General features: G+C 39.6%; 1 protein-coding gene across 1 annotated transcript in view; it reads left to right on the top strand.

Annotated features, from left to right (window-relative positions):
* Nucleotides 1-2,348: 2,348 nt before the first annotated feature.
* Nucleotides 2,349-20,686, top strand: part of mybpc3 (myosin binding protein C3) — a 38,309-nt gene continuing 19,971 nt past the window's right edge. Inside the window, exons 1-12 of the mRNA XM_069678577.1 lie at nt 2,349-2,410; nt 9,190-9,459; nt 11,869-12,051; nt 12,553-12,630; nt 13,186-13,334; nt 13,884-14,001; nt 14,145-14,193; nt 17,629-17,688; nt 18,967-18,993; nt 20,062-20,225; nt 20,323-20,455; nt 20,614-20,616. Coding sequence (XP_069534678.1) covers nt 2,386-2,410; nt 9,190-9,459; nt 11,869-12,051; nt 12,553-12,630; nt 13,186-13,334; nt 13,884-14,001; nt 14,145-14,193; nt 17,629-17,688; nt 18,967-18,993; nt 20,062-20,225; nt 20,323-20,455; nt 20,614-20,616 — 1,259 coding nt within the window. The 5' untranslated portion in view covers nt 2,349-2,385. The remainder of the gene's footprint in view (nt 2,411-9,189; nt 9,460-11,868; nt 12,052-12,552; nt 12,631-13,185; nt 13,335-13,883; nt 14,002-14,144; nt 14,194-17,628; nt 17,689-18,966; nt 18,994-20,061; nt 20,226-20,322; nt 20,456-20,613; nt 20,617-20,686) is intronic.

Here is a 20,686-nt window from a genome sequence, read left to right as displayed (position 1 = left end):
GAATATAATGCATTGTTGGACATAATGCTACCCAGCAATATGGACAGCGGTTGAATTAGACCTATCTCTCTAGTAGCTACATTACGTCTATAGCTCTTCAGTAAATGATCTCAATGCTTACACAGCACCGCTGTCTTTCCCTCAGCTGCTGTCATACAACAAAAAGTGCAGCCTATGTTTGAGCTTTTCTTGAGTGAAATGCTTACAAATCAGATAGAAGATGAAAAGTTCATCCAACTGCTGGTCCATCTGCTCCTCTGATACACAGGTCATCTTTTGTGTACAGTAACATATCTTAATTTAGGTATCATGTGGAGACAAACTGATCTGTTTAAATTGCACATTTGGGGTCCAGACACACATCTTTTATTTATGCATTTAAGTTTTAGAAGTAGTTAGTAGAGCAGGCTTTAAATAAAAATAAATAAATAAAATAAAAAATAAAAATGGCACAGAAAAAGTTGGGATAAAATCACTTGACAAAAATAAGAAGAAGAAAATATACTTCATTAAAGGGCCAGTTCACTGATTTTCGACCTTAGTCCTATCACGCTATTGTGGGGAGCTAATGCCATTATGGTGGGGAAAAAATGCAATTTTGCTCTGTGCCTTTGGAGGCGCTATCCGCTTCTCCAATGAGCCCTGGGAAACCTCCGCCAGACTACGTAAAAGGCGTCATCTGGTGGAGGCCAGGGAGCTCAATCTAGGACGCCCGCCTCCGATGTCATGTCTCGTTCAAAAGCGTCAGGTTTGAAATGTAGACGGCAGACCTGAAGATTTTTTTGTCGATCCACCGGTATATTCTCGTTGTATTTTGGATTCTGTATCGCTCTGAGCCATTGACTGCAGTGACACGGTAGTATTTCACTCCAGCGTCTCTCGCTGGGCCGCTCCTTTCAGAGTGAGGGGCGCAATGCACGCTGGGTGTTGTAGCAATGTAGAACGGACGAAACCACGAGCTGTTTGTACAACACTCTCCACAGCTATGGCGCCAATTTCAAATATGATTGCGATCGATTACAGAGAACACCAGCTTTGACTGACAGTTGCTTTTTCCAAGGGCGAATTGCTCCTTTAATACACACATGCACAAACAGCACCCTGTGGACATGCATTAATGGAGAGCTGTCAGAGTGAGGGGGCTGCACATAGACATGCGCTGCGAGCAGTTGGATTCAGTGCCTTGCTCAAGGACACCTTGACAGGGCCAAGGAAGGGAACTGGCACCTCTCCAGCTACAAACACCAATTCCATGGTTGGTACGCACATATATAATACATGGATATTCATACATTATCTACACCAGTCAACCTTTTCAGGGTTAAGGGGGCTGGAGCCAATCGCAGCTGTCATTAGGGCGAGAGGCAGGGTACATCCTGATCGCCAGTCAATCACAGGGCTGACACTTAGAGACAGACAACCTTTCACACTCACACCTACGGGCAATTTTAGAGTCACCAATGAACCTAACGAGCATGTCTTTGGACTGTGGGAGGAAACCGGAGTACCTGGAGGGAACCCACACATGCACAGGGTGAACATGCAAACTCCACACAGAGAGGTCCGGGGTTCAAACCAGGAACCTTCTAGCAGTGAGGCAACAGTGCTAACCACTGAGCCACCGTGCAGATAAAAATGAGAAATAATAATAAACCAACAGAAGAATCAGACGACATAAAAACTGAGGCAAATAAATTGAAGTTACAAGTGATTAAGTCGTATTGGATTGTAGTTTTATTTGATTATTCTGCTGTATGTGGGTTCATTAATCAACCTTCAACCTCTATTATAAATAATCATCACTAATTATTTACAGATTTGTATTAGTGCCTGTGTCCTTCTTCATGTGTTTTGGCTTTCTGGTGGTTATTCTTAACTTGACAGACTTTTAGGGGAGATTTTGTTGAGATTCACTTGTTTGGGGTAAGGGCAGTTTTAAAGCTGCAAAACTCCCCCGTCCCCTCTCATGCATTGTCAGATTTACGGGGTGACGGGGTTCAGCACAGATGTGTGGAGAACAAACAGACTTATTTTGGAGTCCGGTTTCTAAATTTAACCGCTGCCTTACATCCTTTCCCCTCCCTCTCAAGGCCTATCAGTCAGCAGAGGTGTTGGAGGAGAGGATGGGTGAAATATAGCTCAGGGTCTGACGTGTCGGGGGGGCGCGGGTTGCTGTGAGGGGGGGTACGAGGGGGCGGTTGTTGTTTTTTGGACATTGTGTTGCGGATGGAAATATAATGGCAGGAGCGTTGGGATGGTTCATGATGGGTGTGTGTGTGTGTGTGTGTATGGGGGGTGTCTACTATTAAAGGCAGGGGTCTGACATAGACAGGAGACTGTTTGGGAAGAGTGAGTCACGCTGTGGAGGAGAGGAGATCATTCAGGATGCCTGAGCCGGTCAAAAAAGCAGGTGAGTGTGCTCATTCACAACTTTATAAAACCTTACAGAGCATTTTTTAAACTTTTTAAATATCAGCATTATCATGTTTAGCTAATAAAGTCTACACGTGAACTGTTAAATGTAATGACTCATTGTGTTATCAGCGTGCTGCAACTGATAATCTAGTGGCATCTTTTACTTCCTTTGTTCAATCTGTTCTTCTTCTAGCTTCTTCTAAGAAACTGTTCTATGACAATATGAGTGAGAACATATTCTATGTGTGGCCAGTGGCCACGCCCCTTTTAAGCAACTTAAAACCACAACCAAACTGCTCACATGAGATCTGTACGTACATTTTATAAATGATCAGAATGATATGATCACTACAGTTAAAAAAAGGAAGTTTGTATCATGTTTGTCTCTTTGATAATGAACCCGCAGCATCCTTTAGGCCACAGCTTTTGTGAATTCTCACTTTTTAAAAAGGTACCAGATATTTACCAGATCAAATGAAATGTATTTTATTTCATGTTGTTCCAGGATGCCTCACAACATAGGAAAAAGTGTCTGCTGATGACCTCTATAAATTAAATAGTGTGTATTTACATCTGTTTTAATGTTAACTATACAATGGATAAACTGTGCGTTAAATGTCCTGTGTCTTCAGATGGAAGTGAATGCAGCGTAACATTTGATAGAAATATAATCTTTGCTTCCAACTATTCAAATATATTCAATGAAGATAGTTTGTTTGATAATGTGATACTCAAACCACAACATGCTACATGCACCTATCCATCATTGGTTCAAAGTGTCTCATTGGTGTGATAGTTACCCTTTCAGCCTTGGGGGGAACTCAGTTACACGTCACATGGTCCGTGTGGAAACACGGCCTGATGTGAAATAGACACTGACACATTTCCAGCAGCTCTGCATTCACAAAATACACCACTGATCCCAAAACGCCTGACAGCATTCCAGCCTGACAAATGACTTTCCACCGTTTCTTTTCCTTCTCTTTGGTGGTTATGGATTGTTGTTTGGGGAGTGAGACGCCTAAGGTATCAAATGTCAAGTGACATAGTGCAGTGTGTGTTGGCCAATACTTTTAGTGTCAAGGATTTGTTCAGAGCGATGACAGTTATGTTCATCTTGAGCCTAAAGCATTATGTTCAATTATATAAAACAACCGGCAGTCAACAGGAGGTTTGTCAGTGCTTTAAAGTTTAAACCATGCAATAAACAGGGTTGCTTTGTCAGCTTTAAAGTAAAAAACAATACACCTATAAAAAACTAGCCTCTATCTATATTCTTATAACAATCATGTGAAAGCAATGTGAAAGAGCTAGCTTGAAGCAGACACTGAGGCAGGATTTCGGCAGATAAAAAATGAGTTTTAGTGTTATGCGCTTGTCGCCTTCCACCACATAATATTATGTGACTTTTCTAGAAAATGAAATGTTTTAAGACCTAATTGTGTAATAAATGTTCATATTTATACAGAGAAAAAAAAAGTTAGAAAGATCTATTTTCTCCTGATCATTTAGGGTGGGGCAGTTGTATAGGAGGGTGGGCCCAGGCCCGTTAGGCCAACCAATAACGCCGCAGCTGGCTGCAGAGAATGATCACCTGAATCTGCAGATCTATTAGGCTTTACAGAGCTACAGCTCAGTGTTTCTAATGTGCACATTTACAGAGACAGAAGGTTTTTCTGCTTTTGATAAAACACTATTGCTGCCTGCTCAGCGCCAAACATCACACAGGCACAGTCAACGTCTAGCTGGAGAATTTAGCTACTTAAGAAACAGATATTTTCCAGAGTTGGTAGAGACTAGCGATGGCACGATACCACTTTTTTGTTTCCAATACAGATACCGATACCACAACTTTGAGAATCTGCCGATACTGATACCAAAACCGATACCCTTTTTACTCTTAAAAACAAACGGAAACTTCTTGAAAATAAATTTGTATGGATTTGCTTAAGGTAGCCTTGTAGGATCATGGTCAAACTTTTAGACAAACATTCTGTTTCCCCAAAGGAAAAAAAATACAATAGCCCACAACATGACTCAAGTTATGCAACAGTACGGCTGCTGCGTTTTATTTAAACTTTCATTTAAACTTTAGTCAGCAGATTTAGCACCATTCAACATACAATTTAAAGTGCAACTTTGTGTAAAACTTAAAATCTGAGTATTAAAACAAATAAAAAAAATAATTTTCAACAACAGAAAGTGGTTGGTCGTCCAGCAAAATGAATTCAATAACTCTCTCCGTTATTAGTTTTGCTTTGTTGCTGTCTGGAGGGAGTTTCTGGCGCTTCTCAACAGTTCCCTGTAATGTTTGTTGTTGCGGCTCACGTTTCCTCTTGGCACTCGTTGCCTGCACAAACTCGGCATGCTCCTTTCCGTGATGCTTTCGTAAATGTTTTATCAAGTTCGTGGTGTTGAAGCTTCCAGTGCTGCTGCCACCCCTCGACACACTCGCGTTGCACAAATTACACTCGGCTGTTTTGCTTTTTTCCTCTTCCAGCCCAAAGTAAGTCCACACAGCTGACATTGTAACAGCGCAGCTGACCGGTCTCGCTCTCGCGCTACTTTCTGCTCATGTGACACATGCTGCAACTTTACGGCATGTCGCGCAAAGTAATGGTGGCGGCTTAAGGATCGGATCGGACAATTTGTACTACTGTTCAATATTTCCGATCCCGTAATTTTGGCTCATATCGGAGCAATACCGATGCTAAGTATCGGATCGGCGCATCCCTAGTAGAGACCAAAAACATAGATAAAAGAAAGTTAAAATGGGATGAACATCAGTCTACAGCCAGAAACACGATTCAAAATGAATGATAATGTTGCTCTGTAAGTGACTGATGCGTAAGTGAACGATTTACCATCAAATCTACTTAAAAAGGTGACGAAATGTTAGAATTGCCTCAAGAGCTTTTTTCTGTTGCACTCAAACAGCCAAATAAAAAAGGTGCAAGGCCAAAAATGAAAGGTGTTCTCGTGTTTGCATGGTACAAACAAAAAGGGCACTCATCGATTAAAACAGTGACCCATACTATTAATGCTGGTCAAAATCTCGGCAGGGTACCTTAAACACGCAACTTACGTAAACAGACCGTTTTCACAAAAATACGGCCATTAAGTCAATTGTGAAAAAAACAGCATCATCTCCGTTTAAAGTGGGCGTCGACCTCTGGTGGCCATGGTGATTATGACGGGAGTAGAACTAAAACCATATGATAAACACAAACAATGTTAAGATTAAAATAAATAATAAATAAATAAAATAAAAACAAAGAATGAATTTTTAACAAGTGTAGTTATAAAAGTTGAATTGAATTTAAAGTTAGAGTTGAAATTATGGTTGTATAGTTGTTTCCATGTAATTAAGTCTTGAAAACTACAGTAAGTCATGGAGTTTGATAAGGTCAAAAGGTCAAAGAATAATCTGCATAAGAATTGATAATGATAATAATGTCATATTATTAGGTATGCACTTAAAAGGTTGTACGAAAGTATTTTTTAAGCAGCTTCTTTCGAACAGTAGCGTTTCTTTAGAAAAACAAATATACACTCATCAACAAACAATCTAAATAACTTTAATCTAACTCTAATAACTCAAAAGCAAAGTCATTGTTTTAAATTTTTACACTTCATTGAAATAAGAAACAGATCATTAAACAAAAGACATCTGAGATTAGGGAAGCCCTCTGACATTATAAGTTATACAAACGTTTGAAAGGTAAAGTGGCATGAAGGACTGACAGCCAGAGATGTGGTAACAGCGACTCTGGCTGCAGACAGACGGCGGGGACATCATTCTTCCTGTCCCTCCTGGGCCATAAAAATAGAGTCAAGTTAATCCCTCAACTATGATACCTGCACCCCTGTTACAGCTGAGGCCTGCCAGCCTCATTTATAAGCCCAGTACATATGCATACTATATTTAAATCTGTAAGGTCGCCTGCAACAGAGTTTCTGTGGTTTTGTGATGCTGTGTTGAACTGGTTTAAATTCAGACCTGGAAATATTATACATGAGAATTATATTTCATGACTCCAAACACCTGGTGTCTCTGTTACTGTGAAACACATGTCTACTTTAAGGACCGGCAGTTTCACTCACTATTTAAAGGTCAGGTTATGGTGACAAGTGTTTGAGAATGACACTGCTGTGCACGTTTTATAACTTTTTAATGGGAAAAAAAACACAACAGGAGAAGTTACAGCTGCTGCTTTAGACAATGAGTGTAAAGGTTACTCTTAATAGTTTTTCACACTGACTGGAGACACAAAGTAATGATTTCTCTACCCCAATTTAGGATCACTACTCATGCCTATTACTGTAATTGATATGTTTACATTATTTTGTAATATCGTGCTGATCTCTTATTGATCAGTGAATGCTAATTATTAATGAAAGTCAATAATTCATGGCCTGATAAGGAGGACATTAGCGGTGGATATGTGTGTGTGTGCTACAGATATTGTTCATCCTGTATGACTAACATCTTGTAAGCAGTCTGTTGCTATTTACATTAACTAAAAAAGTACTGTACTCAAGTTAAGTTTTGCAGTACTTTTGCTTTACTCCATTTAATAGGAGAAGGTCGTACTTGAATATATTTGAACTGCTGACAAGGTGTAATGCACTGTTGTAGATTAATCATATAATACTTACATAAAATTTGCTTCACAGTGATATTTCTATTTATTTTACTGTCAAATCTGGAATTCACGACCATTACTTCATGTTTACATTGACTTAATATTACTTCTTCTTAACTTAAAGATGGGAATACTTCCTCCACGGCTGTTTATAAACGCATTATAAACACAAGGTTACCAGAGTTGATTTGGTCTTCTTAAAGAGTAACTGCACACTTAAACATGTTTTAGAGCTGTAATCTAAATTGTATGGCTATACTGTGATGAAACACACCAGTGCTGGTGTTATATTATAATATTAACAATTATTACCACATTTATAAAAATTGGCATTTCATGGGTTGGAATTGGCTCAAACACGCCATCTACTGTTTTAAATCAGCCCTGGACCTTGCCAGCCGACAATGACGTAGCAAGATCTTTTGGGACAAAATTACATCATGAAATGTATAGAGAAAAAAAAGGAACGTTAACGCCTGTCAATCAGAGGTAGGAGCGGTACACCCAGCCCCGTCTTTGAGAGGGAGTCTGTGAAACCGCACTCATTTTCAAATATAACCTGGTCGAGACACGTCATTCACTTGAGTTTACACTTTTTTTGCTAGCACACTGCACATTAGCCTTCTAGCTAACATTACGTTACCACTCAGAGACTGTACCCATTCTCTCTTCAGAATCATAATCAGAAAAAACTTTAACAGGCTGTGCAGGCGCACTTGCATTGCCTCTGCTCCGAAAGCTCCGGCTTCAGGCATTAGTGGGGCTTGAGCCAACGGCTCGAACTGATGGCGCTCGGGACCACCACGGTCCTCCACCACACTTAAGTGCCCGTAGGTGTGGGTGTGAGCATGAAAGGTTGTCTGTCTCTATGTGTCAGCCCTGTGATTGACTGGTGATCAGTCCAGAGTGTACCCCGCCTCTCGCAGCTGGGATTGGCTCCAGCCCCTCCGCGACCCTGAACAGGATAAGCGGTATGGATACAGATAATGGATGGATGGATGATTATTATGAAGCCAGATGTTAGTGCTATGAGACACTCTGTGAAAAAGATTGATGATTGATTGATTGAAGTTAGGCCCACAGTGTGCTGCAGACTGTACAACACTGTACTTCTCTACTCAACTCATTAGCATTATTATTTCTTTTTACAGTATAATGACTTCTTTCCCTGAATTTGCATCTCTCTTTTTTCTCTCTATCTCTTACTCTGTATTTTTTAAACTGCAAATGTGTTTTTCTTCACTCATCATGACTTTTGTTTTTAAGTGGGGGGATCCAAAACAAAATCCAAACATTAACTACAATACTACTTATTGGCGCACAATACAACAAAATTCTTATTAAGAAAATAACAGTATCTGTATCTTCTCCTTAAGAAGATTGAATTAAACCCTAATCTTTATTTACAGATTCTACATAGTAGAATACAATCTGTAGGCAGGGACGTGGATTTCCGGGAAGGCAAGTGTTCTGGTTTCCGTTTGAACTACGCTTATTGTCCGAGAAATATTGACCAATCACGTATCAGCAGGCTGCAGCATATGCAAGAAAAACAGTCCGTGTGGAGAGCAAAAGCAGGCGGAACGTAATCTGCCTTAATGCCATCCCGGCTCCCATCAGCGTCATCTGACGACGATTTAGCTTCTTATTAATCTCTATAAAATTTAACTTGAGATAAATTCCCTTGACGCTGTGTCACGAAAGCCGTTCAGCATTCAGATTTCCCGACTTCCTCGAATGCATCAGATCGATTCGACCTCTGTTCAACAAAGGAGCATTTTAAAAGTTTTCTTCTCCTCTTGAGGACAGACCAGACAAAGCTTGAATTTTTACTTCTAACAAATCTGCATCATGATGTTGAAATTGCGGCAAAGGTAAGACCCGTTAATAACAAGTAAATCACAAGAAAACGGTTTCTCTTTCTGTAACAATGCGCGGAAAAGGAAGTCTTGACGGGAAGTCATTTAACGCTTATTTAACGTTCCTCGGTGACCCCAGAGGCTAGATCGTCTCAGACTATAGCCGATGGGATCCGAGATTGATTAAACCCCAGCAGCAGACATGTTTAAAAAAAACACTTGAGACTTTTAAAGCCTTTATATTGTATTTTGACCCCGTCTCTCTTCAGTTTCAGCATTTACCAAGAAACCAAAGACTCAAGAGGCCAAGGAGGGGTCCTCTGTGGTCTTTGAGGCAGAGACTGAGAAGCCTGATGCTAAAGTAAAATGGCAGTGCAACTCAAAGGACATTGCCAGCGGTGACAAATGCGAGATCACAGCCGACGGAAACAAGCACTCACTCACAATAAAAGCCCTTACCAAGGAAGATGCCAATGTCTATGCAGTGATTGCCGGGGGGTCAAAGGTCAAGTTCGATCTGAAGGTCGTACCAAAGCCAGGTGGGTGTCTTTGATGCTGCAGCTGTGTGTTTAAGGTCTCTGCTCACGTACTTATGAGCTCCGTGTTCGACACAGAGCACAAAGCAGAATAAAGCACTCAATGATAAAAACACTGAGGCTGTGAACACTTGATGCTTCTGCATGCACCTGATGTTTCTGCACATGAACTCACACTCTGCATCATCTGACAGCTGCTCTACAACTAATCTCAAAAGCAGCTTTGTGTGGTCAATCCTTAACAAGTGTGTGCTCTTAAGGAATCATTTCACATCATGGGAAACACTCCAATTAGCTTTCTTGCAAAGATACAGAAAGCAATCACTCTCTCTAAGTGTGAAGCCAGCAGATGGTTAGCAAGTGAAACAATTAGCCTGGCTTTGTCCATAGGGGACAAATTCCACCTACCAGCATCTCTAATCTTACTATTTAACACTTTACATCCAAAGTTTGGAGCATCTTGTCGTCACTTTAAAAAAAAAAGATTTCTACCATGACCCACCTACTGAAAATAAAACCAATTTCTTGTCTTTGTATTATGATTTTTCCCCCCACTTGTATTCCTTGTATGACATTGTCACATTGTAAATTATTTGTGTCAGCAGGAGGAGCACTACCTTCTATTAACAGATTCATAAATATTCAGAATCTGTAGGCAAGTGGGATGACTTTAGGAGTCTGAGACATTCTGGTTTCTGTTTGTAGCACGAGAATTTTTGCATAACTCACCGTTTTAGTTATGGGGGTGTGTTCGATTCAGTGACAGGTGGATACTGCTAGCTGTCTGCTCGACATCAACAAAGGCAATTCAGTCACTGAACTTAACCTCTTGACCGTGTTTGTGATGTTGGAGTTTTTCATTCAACATTCAGACAATTAATATGGCTTGCTGTGTGGTTTATTGCACTAACTGACAAGAACGTCTGTGCTCAAGCTTCTTCTGTGTGTGAAGTTAAGAGTATTATTGTATTGATATTTTTGCACCAAGAAGCTTGTTAGCTCTTTCAGTGTTTATTATACGTATATTTATTCGTTTAGATTGTTGTTGGAGAGATTAAGACGGACAGTACTGACGAAAAGTCCGGTTATTGTAACTTACCAGGTACGTGCTGTTCACCCGCTGCTTTCTCACCGGAAATATGGGCGAGCGAGCCGCTGCATTCAAGAAGCTCTCCTTAAATCCGGTTAGCTACCACGACAAAAAAAATCTCACTCAACAGAGAAACAGAAGGGTAAACTAGCTCATTCAGCAGCTAATGAATTAGCCACGAGTGTAGACTGTTTAGCTTTGATAACTAGCTTTTGCCAAACCATTGCTCCCTCCAGCGCCACCCTCTGATACTTATACGCTAACTTCTGGCTCCAGAAAACAAACATCGCGAGACCACCACATCGAGGCTTCACTTACGCAGTTGAGAAACAAACGAGTGACGTCACGGTGGTTACGTTTATTATTTATACAGTCATTGGGTAGAAAAAACCTGGAAACTAGAATATTTTTAGCTTGTGTGCTTGTTGGGGTGAAACTTATATTCAAAGAAATTGGTGCCATAATTGGGTACTGATACTTAACAACATATCCATTACCACATAACACCAGGACTTGGTTTGGATGCACTAAACATTCACAAAATACAATGTCTAAGTGTTGCTGGTAGGTGGATTTGGTCACCTTTGGTTTGCTGTTTTTCCCTGCTTTGAGTCTTTATGTTAAGCTAAGCTAGCTGCAGTTTAATATTTTCTGCATGAGAACAGTATTGATCTTCTCATTTAACTTTCAGGAAGAAACTAATTTCCCAGAACACCAGACTGTTCTTTGAATGATCTCATTTGCTCTTACTGGCAGGAGGACACTGTACTGTACTGCACTGTACTGTTTTCTGCAAATGCTCAAGTGCTAAGTGTGTCACAGAGCAACATTTGTGCCATTAGTCTGTCAGTGTGACCCGCTGAGGTCGTTTGTTTGGATTTGATAAAGCGGAAACAAATCTCAAAGAAAGGAAGCAGACTAATGGGCCCAGTGTGCTAGTAGAGACTGTCTGTGGCTCATATCATAGCCACCCTTACTCTGTACGCCGACCTTGACCCTCACTCCAGCACATTATTTCCTCATGAGTAACCACCACTTGACGGGCGCTTAGGATAGGAATGAGAGGCAGCTGATAACTCATGGAAAACCAGTCAGCCTTTTAAAGATGATAAGACATGAGAAATATTTGAGCGAGACATGTTCACCAAAGAATATTTTCACTCATTCAGAGCAGAGTTTAAAATAAGATCAGATAGATTAAATTGTACAAATGTCTAAATTTAACTGACTGTCTTTGTACAGAAAATATTCACGTGTTAGGTCCTCCAAATATTACATAAAACAAAGACAGAAACACTAGTTTTGTTTTGATGGTCACACAGAGGCTCCAGTTGAGGCCCCTGCTGATGGCCCCACAGAGTCTAGTGCAGAACCAGAACAGACCCCTGCTGCTCCGCCTGCAGAAGCTCCTGCAGAAGCTCCCGCTGAAGCTCCTACAGAAGCGCCTGCAGCTCCCACAGAGGACCAGACCACCGCACCAGCACCTGATGCTCCTCCAGCTGAGGGTGAGTCACTCAGTCCCTGTATTTATTCAGTCTCTGTATGCTATCGTGTTTTCTTTTTAGGCTTAGATTTGCCAAACACATAACAGTTCATCAATACAAAGCTTCTCATGTGTATTCTGTTAATTTATATCTCACATCCTTATATTTCTGAACACCAGAGTTCTGTTTCACTTTGTATTGTATCAAGCTTCTTGTAAGCCCATGTGGTATATGACACAAAATGTACATACTTTAATAGAAGTATACAAATGTGTTACATTTTTACTACTTTATTCAAGTGTCATACACCTAATCTTACCTTGAAATAATGAATGCATAAGTGCATATTTGCACAAGTGTCTCCAATAACGTGAAGAATGTAATGTTAAATGTCTGAAAATGTCCCTGGATTATGATTAAACCTTTATAGCCCCAGGCTGATTCTCAGTCTGATTTCTTACACGTCTTTGAATCCTCAACTTCATGTTGTGGCCTTCTGCTCTAACCCTGTTGATTCTTTAGAGGCTCAGCCTCCAGACACCAGACAAGCCCTGACCGGACTCTTCACAGAGAGGCCTCAGAGCGGAGAGGTCACTGTAGGTGAGAAGCTTCAAATCGCTACAGGAATGCATCTTATAAATTTGAACCAGATTAAGTTGCAGGATGGTTGTCACATTAACTGTGGGTGTGTACACTTTTATTATTAGACAGTTTTAATTCAAAAGCGGCCCCGCCTACTCCCCCGAACAAAGTATCCACAACCTAAAGACAAAGAGTTGCGTCAGTGGAAGTCCAATATGCTCCATGATCCGCAATTGCGATGTCGCAACTCTGTCTCTTTATGACCCTGAAAGTACTGTCACTCACTCACTCACTCACTCACTCACATGCAGACCCATGTGTAGGGCTGACCCCGGCAGTCAGCCAAAAATGATGGACAATTAATTATTTCAGTGCTATAACTGGTGCTTTTATTTTGCTTACTACCATATATTGTCAAACACCTGTAAAAATTATAGATCCAATAGTTAGAATCAGGCTCTCAATATGCAGTGAAATATATGACATGTCAGTAACTAAATAAAAACTAAACTAAATAACTCAAAAAATCAAAGCTTTATTTCATATGTTTAGAAAAACATTTCTCCTGTGCAGGTGAAAACATCACGTTTGTGGCTAAAGTGAATGCTGAATCACTGCTGAAGAAACCCACCATCAAATGGTTCAAAGGGAAGTGGATGGACCTCGCCAGCAAGTCTGGAAAGCACCTGCAGCTAAAGGAAACTTATGACCGCAGCAGCAAGGTACACCAACGCTGCAGACACTGAAACAGACACAGAGATATTTGCAGTAAAAAAACATCATACTTTGATTTCATGAAACATATAAAATGTGTTTCATTTTATTTCTTTATTCAAAAACTGCCAATAACATGTATTAATATATAGCAAAAATAGTGAAATACTGCAACACATGAGATTTCTCTCTGAGGCAAGAAAGGCTTTTTTAATGTTTTGCCCTTGTCACCCTCAATTTTGCAAGCTCTTGCCTCAGTCATCCTGATAACATGATAAACCAAAGACACACTACCTTAGAGGTAATGTTAAGGTGGAAAGGAGGATATATTACCCTCTCAAATTTAACTTCATATTTCAAAGCAAGGTGGTGAGAGAAACTGTGACAAATAAAATTAAGCAGGAACGCCAATGAGACACTGCGCTACAAGATCCCAAATCTGAAACGTACCTGCAATGCATATGAAGCACATGAATATGAAGTTTTTAGATCAAAGATGTTCGCCTCACTGTGTCATCTATCTTGCCTCACATGTGTCCTCATGCATGTGGTTACAGGTGTACACGTTTGAGATGCAGGTCATCGCAGCCAAGGCTAACTTTGCAGGAGCGTACAGGTGTGAGGTTTCATCCAGGGACAAGTTTGACAGCTGTAACTTTGACCTGACTGTACATGGTGAGTGAGCGTATTGTTGGATGACTTGTTTATATGCTTGTGTGTTTGTCGCACTCACACATGTTGTTTCTGATATCATTGTTTCAGTCACTAATATGATTCTCTTGTATCATAATGACTGTGGATCCTGCCTTAAATTCCAGAGGCTTGTGCTACTGAAGGTTTTGACATCAGAGCAGCTTTCAGGCGCACGTAAGTTTATAAGACTTCATTTCTCTGCATAAAACAAAATACAGTCATACAGTTATATTAGAATTGATTATGTTAGTACTGTTTGACTTCTAGTACCCAGACACATCTTATTAAGTGTCACAGATATAAAAGTCAACCTCTGTTTCTTTTCCTTCCAGGGCTTTAGCAAATCTTTTATACTGTTTATATACTTAAATCATTGATCAGTAACACTGAAAGTTTACTTAGTATTGGTTGTATTATCAATTTAATGCTACATCAGTCATCTCACATATGGATTCAATCATTCATATAGAGTATTAACTACTGGTTTTTTGCTTCAAATGTATTTTGATACTGTTTTATCAGTCCAGAATAAAAAATAAAAAAAGCCACACATTTTACATATAAAAATATAAAAATAAAAGACCCAAATCTTCATCTACAAACCAACTAAATTTTAACAAAAAAATTGCTACAATTATTCATCAAATTAATTCAAGTGTATGAAAGTTATACTTTCCTCGTTACATTACTTTTTAAACATTCACACATTAAAGTGAAGTTCATGAGGCAGTTACTGTGTGATAAAGAATGACACTAAATTACGGTGAAACATGACAGTGAAATTATCCATATCCTCCTGTTAACTGCTGTTATCTTTAAAAAAGGTTTGTTCCAGGTCAGGCTAAATTAAATAATGTTTTTCAGGCCCTGCTAAATGCACTTTCTTCTTCTTCTTCTTCTTCTTCTTATTATTTATTGTCTGAATTGTAATAATTATTATAAAATAATATTGTGCATACGGTGGATATCAAAGTTTTATCAGATGCAAAATTGTAACCACAGATAGTCCACCCATTATATTTTATGCAAAACCTGAATATATCTGGCTAATCAGGATTAAGGGGGTCAAAACAAAAAAGTGAGAATCCAGTAAGCTTCAGTGGAATATGTCAATGTTGTGTGTAACAAATAACTGTGGAAATGCTGACCTACTAGGAGTGAAGCCAGTAAGAAGAAAAGTGGACATCATTCAAGGTAGTAAAGGAGTTTGTTGCAATGGTGGAGGCTAAGATTCAAACTCTGCGGATTCTGATTGTTAAGAACAGAGAAAACAGGAGCTGGATCTCCTTCTCCTGTGGCCTGTTTATTCTCTGCCTTCAAGTCAAACAGAACCAGTGTTGTGGATACTGAAGCCTCCAATCTGCTGAATTTTGATTGATTGACCACAGACAGGAGACCATGAGAGAGCTGATAGGACCCCAATTCAGAATCCTGGATGTAGCCGCTAACTACAGTAGCAGTCACTGTGTTAACCTTTGACTCAGGCAGATCTTTAGATGTTGAAATGTGTTTATTAAATGTACTGGTTGCAGCCTTCAGCTCTCTCTGATCTCCTCCCGGGTCTCAATCAAAACAGCAGAGCCAGCTGCACAAACAGCTCCCCGGCACAGTGAGCTTTGACGGTGGTTTGATCGTACTGAAAGTGCAGGATGTGCTAAGACACACAGGCTTTTCAGTTGTCAAGCTCTTCCACAGGGTTGCCACACAGAGGAAGCACAGCTTTCGTGTGTTGTAACTTCACCACATAAACCAGAGACTCAGCTTCTAATCCTGCTGTCGGATCAGAGACAGGAGACAAGCACACAGTCGAACCTATGCCCTTGTCTTTATCTTTCATCCCACTGATTAGAGTCGAGCAGATCCATAGTGACTGTTGTTTTCTGTAACCTTGAGTGTTTTGTGATCTTGCGTTCTGCTGCTCATGTCTTAAAGGAATAGTTCGCAATATTTGGGAAATATGGTTATTTGCTTTCTTTCCCAGTGTTAGATAAAAAGATTGAGGCCATTCTTAGCTTAGCATGGCAGGACTGGAAGAAGCTAGCCTGGCTCATTTTAAAGCCTAACAATGGATGCCCAAGTAGCCTAATGGTCAACGGAAATAACCACAAAACTCCTGCTTTGATCCCTAGACATTTCTCTGACATCATACACAAGGTGTGAAGCTCAAATGTTGTTCAAGAAGATAATGTTCGCTAGTAATAATAATGTTCTAATGAGGAATCTCACAAATCGTTATCATTCCTGATTGATTAGCAAATCTGGAGGGACATTAGGCTTATTTCAAGTTAAACAACATAGTTAAAGACCCATTGGCTACGGATAGACAACAGCTAATGTTATCATTCAACCTTTCTGTAGCAAACACTACAATTTAAAATGTCATATGACAAAACATGAAACAATGTCAGCTAGCTAACAGCAATGTTAAGGATGAATGCTAACATTAGTGGTTGTCACTTTGCGATATGTAGCTAACGAGTTATCAATTAGGTTGTATTAGCTGGAAATACGGCCCGAGGTAAAATGACATTAGTAAGACAGTATAAAAGAATTTGAGCTTCCAACTGTGAGCTTGATATCAAAAGAAATTGGCGGCAGTGTAAATATGGTGGATTGAAGTGTAACGACCACATCAGCATCGAAACATGCCAAAGTGATGTTTGCAGGTAATTTTACACACTATTTAATGTGCTGCAGCCTTCCAGCTAAAGATTAGCTACAGTATCTACTGCAGCCTACAGACTGACTTTAGCATTGTTCCCCGGGTTAATGTTTGTTTTGGAGCTAGTTCAACAACCTAAGGTGCTAAGATGTTGCAATTATTAGTTAGCTGCATGATGTAAACAAACAACAGTTTGTCCTTAGTTTGTTTCTAGTTGTTGATTTTTTTATCCATAGTACCTCTCGATATTTGTTTTTCTGGAAGACTTTAACAACCTCACTGTGACAAAAGTGATTGTGCTAGCTAGGCTGTTGTTAGCCTATATACACATAACTTTTAAAACACCAGCTTTCTTTTATACACTTTTCAAATTACTCAGCAAGTGAGATGTGTGTATATTAGAGGTCTTGGTGGACATCAGTTTTAACTTTTGAGAGAGCCAGTCTTACTTTTTCATTGTGCTTCCTGTATTTATGCTAAGCTAAGCTAATTAATCCCCAATCTGGTTCTATAGTTGACACACAAAAATGAGAGAAGATAAATAAGTGTATTTCTCAAAATCTTGAACTGTTCCTTTAAATATGGCAACATCAATCTCTACTGTAAAACATCTGTCTGCACATTCACCATCATTCATCTTTCATCTGTTGATTCACTCATTTCCATCCTCTCCTTTTCTCCTCTCTTTTTTAATTCAAGCCTTGTTATACATTTTGAATGTTTTTGTTGCACAGTATCATATGATATCATTCTAAACATGCATATTGGAGCAAGTTAACAAGACATGATAAACATTGCAGATCAATATTAAGTCCTAAAAATGTGGATTTTATTTAACTTTATAGGAAAGAATGCCTGTGAAATATTAACATTAATCTTTCTTTGGGGCGATCAAGTTTCCCACCGTCATGTTGACATTGATGTTTTGGTTGCTGATATTTCTGCAGTAGTGCAGATGGGAAAGAAGACTCGGGAGAGCTGGACTTCAGTGCCTTATTAAAAAAGAGGTAAGCCATTACAAAATGGTAAAATGGTGACATTAATCTACACACTTAGGATAAGGTACCAACTTCTCTTTCACTTTGAATGATAAACTCACTGTGTCTTCATCTCATTCTTCCTGAATCGTCCTGCGTCTTCAGAGAGTAAGTGACCTCTGCATGCAAGCTAAAAGTTGGAATGATCACCTAATGCCCTTTAGACTACCAGCAGGCTTATAAGCATTAACTCACAATGCACAGTGATAAGATTGGGCAGCATGATGTGTCTGTTGTCTCAGGATTGAGACTTAGGTTTGGCATCCTTTTGAATTTGCACAAGCTTCTACAAATCATTGGATTTATCTGCCGGTGAAAATATAATCTACTACCATCTTGAAATACTGAATATACATGTAGTTTGATTGATTTCCCACCAGATGGGTTCCTGAAAATCTAGATGCCCTATTTTATCTCCCTCTTATTACCACAGTCATCTCCTTTAGATTAATCCTCTGATCACCATGGGCGGACTACATATGAGGCAATAGGTCCCTGAGCACAGACAGGCTTTGAGTCTCTTTGTGGTTCTTTTGCGCATCTTAATGTTTTTTTTCTCTCTTTTTTCTTTCTATCTTTGAGGGCCTTTCAAGACTCTGTTTGTTGAGTCTTGAAGTGATTTGTTTATATCAGTGGTCTTTTGTGTATATTTGTAGTTTTTGTGGTTGTTTGGAGTTGCTTCATAGACTTTCCAACAACAAATGTTGGCTGTCACTTTGGTCAAGGACCTCATGACCTCTAGTGCCCCTTTGGTCTCTGTGCCAAGTAGACGTTTTCAGTAATCCTGAAAGTCTTGAAGACCTTCTCACTCACATTAGAATAACTCAAACAGCAACACTTTTATTTTTACAAGACATGTAGTGTATGAAAATTGCGATTTACTTCATTATCTGTTCGCTCGATGAGCCCTCTTTGTCTGACTCGTTGTAGTTTTACTCAAACACACCTTCACCTTTGCAGCATATCAGTAATCACTTCTTTATTCACAGATACTTAGCAGGTACTTATTGTCCACTGTGCACAAGATGTCAAAAAACCTCATCCCCCGAACAAAGAATGATGTTAGCATGATTTTAAGTGACCTGGTTATTTCGGCCTCTGTGTGCAGGCTCGCCTCGCTGTTATTGAACCAGTGGAATGATCTTGTTTAAAATGCATATGTCTAACATCCTGATTGCTTTGCTGTTGAAATGCTGTGTTTTAACTTGTCCAGTTTGTTTTGCCTCTTGGGTTCTTCCTCTGAATGAGCAGCAGTTTCTTAAAATCCTCAAATCGGTAAGAAACTGCTGACGTGCTGTCTGCGTATCACTGTGAGACTTGATGTGCATGCAACTTAATATGTAAGGATTACATTTGGTTTGTAATTATTGGGGTGTGGGGGAAGTTAACATTTTCTAGGAAATATATATTGTAATTATTTTTTTAAAAATTCATCAATATCATTTATACACAAATAAATGCGTTGTTAACTAGTCAATATCATATACATTAAACTCAGAATGTTAATAAAGTAGTGCTGCATACCAGTTACTATTGAACAAATGGCAGACAGGTTACAGGTACACAAAGAAAACGTTTGGCAGCTCAGCTTAGACTCAAACCTAAGCTGCCAAATGTTTTCTTGACTTCTACGTTTTATCCTCTAACCGTTAGAGGACTCTGCTGCCCATACACTATGCTGGTGAACACATGAGCACAAAGGCTGGCAGGTGATTGGCTGAGGTTGGAAAGTTGCTGAGGGCACCCAGTGGACAGGTGTGGTAAAGGCAGACTATTGAGAGGGAGAGAAAGAGATGGAGGCAACAGGGGGAGACAGACATCACAAGCTTGTGCCTTTATGTTTTTTTCCCCCTTAAAAGTGGACATATGAACTCCAGTTTCTCTGTTAATATATTCTAAATTAAGTGGGCATTACACTTACTAATTCAGTGCAAGCTTCATGTTATCATAACTTTAGGGCTGCGTAAATGTCCTCTTTACATACATAAACATTACAGCCTCCCTTTTATAAGGCTCTTAAGGGCATGAATGTAAAATAGAGAGGGGTGTAAAGCAGCAGTATCAAATCCAAGCTGTTTTATGATAACACCTCTTTTGTCACGTAAATGAGTGTAATATTTTACTTGTCACACTTATTAACAGCTTTATTATGAATAGATAAGAAAAATGACAGTCTACATAATTAACCTACTGACCATTTTAAATGCTATAAATTAGTAAACAATGTATCAGCCTCTGCTGTAACCTACTTTTTATTTATATTATTATATAATTTATTCTATATAAGTAACGTGAAGTAGCTGGTTTTAACGTCTCTCTCTGGTGGGTTTCCCCCTCTCTTAGAGCCGTGCAGGTGAGCTCAGATCCTGACGTGGACGTGTGGGAGATTCTCAACCACGCTCCTTCTTCAGAGTATCAGAAGATTGCCTTTCAGTACGGCATCACCGACCTGAGAGGCATGCTCAAGAGACTGAAGAAGATGAAGAAAGAGGAGAAGAAAAGCGAAGGTGGACGCTTTATCAATTGGCTGCACTTAATCTGACAATGTGAAGTAAAGACCGAGTTGTAACAGATTATTTGATGTCTAACTTCTTCTGAACTCAGCTTTCCTGAAAAAGTTGGACCCTGCTTACCAAGTGACAAAGGGACAAAAAATCAAACTGGCCATTGAGGTCGCCAATGCTGACGTTGAGGTGAAATGGCTGAAGAACGGACAAGAGATTCAACCAACAGGAAGGTTTGATAAAACACTCACGTCATAAAGCTTTCAACAAATACAGCTCCAATCCTTGAGTATATCTGTGATATTTTTCTCTTTTCTCTCTGCCTCTCGTTTGCCTGCATGCTTTCTTGATTACATGGATGAACTGCTTTGTTCTTTCAATACATCACCAGCAAGTAAGTTTCCAAAAGCAAATATAGATTGTTCATACACTTCTTCTTTTACAAAACAACTTCACTTCCCCAA

This window comes from Semicossyphus pulcher, unplaced genomic scaffold (genome assembly GCF_022749685.1).
Source record: "Semicossyphus pulcher isolate SPU_LCO1_2020_fin unplaced genomic scaffold, fSemPul1.0.p SCAF_1, whole genome shotgun sequence".
NCBI lineage: Eukaryota > Metazoa > Chordata > Actinopteri > Labriformes > Labridae > Semicossyphus > Semicossyphus pulcher.
The sequence above is the reverse complement of the archived record's forward strand: the minus strand, read 5'-3'. Positions and strand labels throughout refer to the sequence as shown.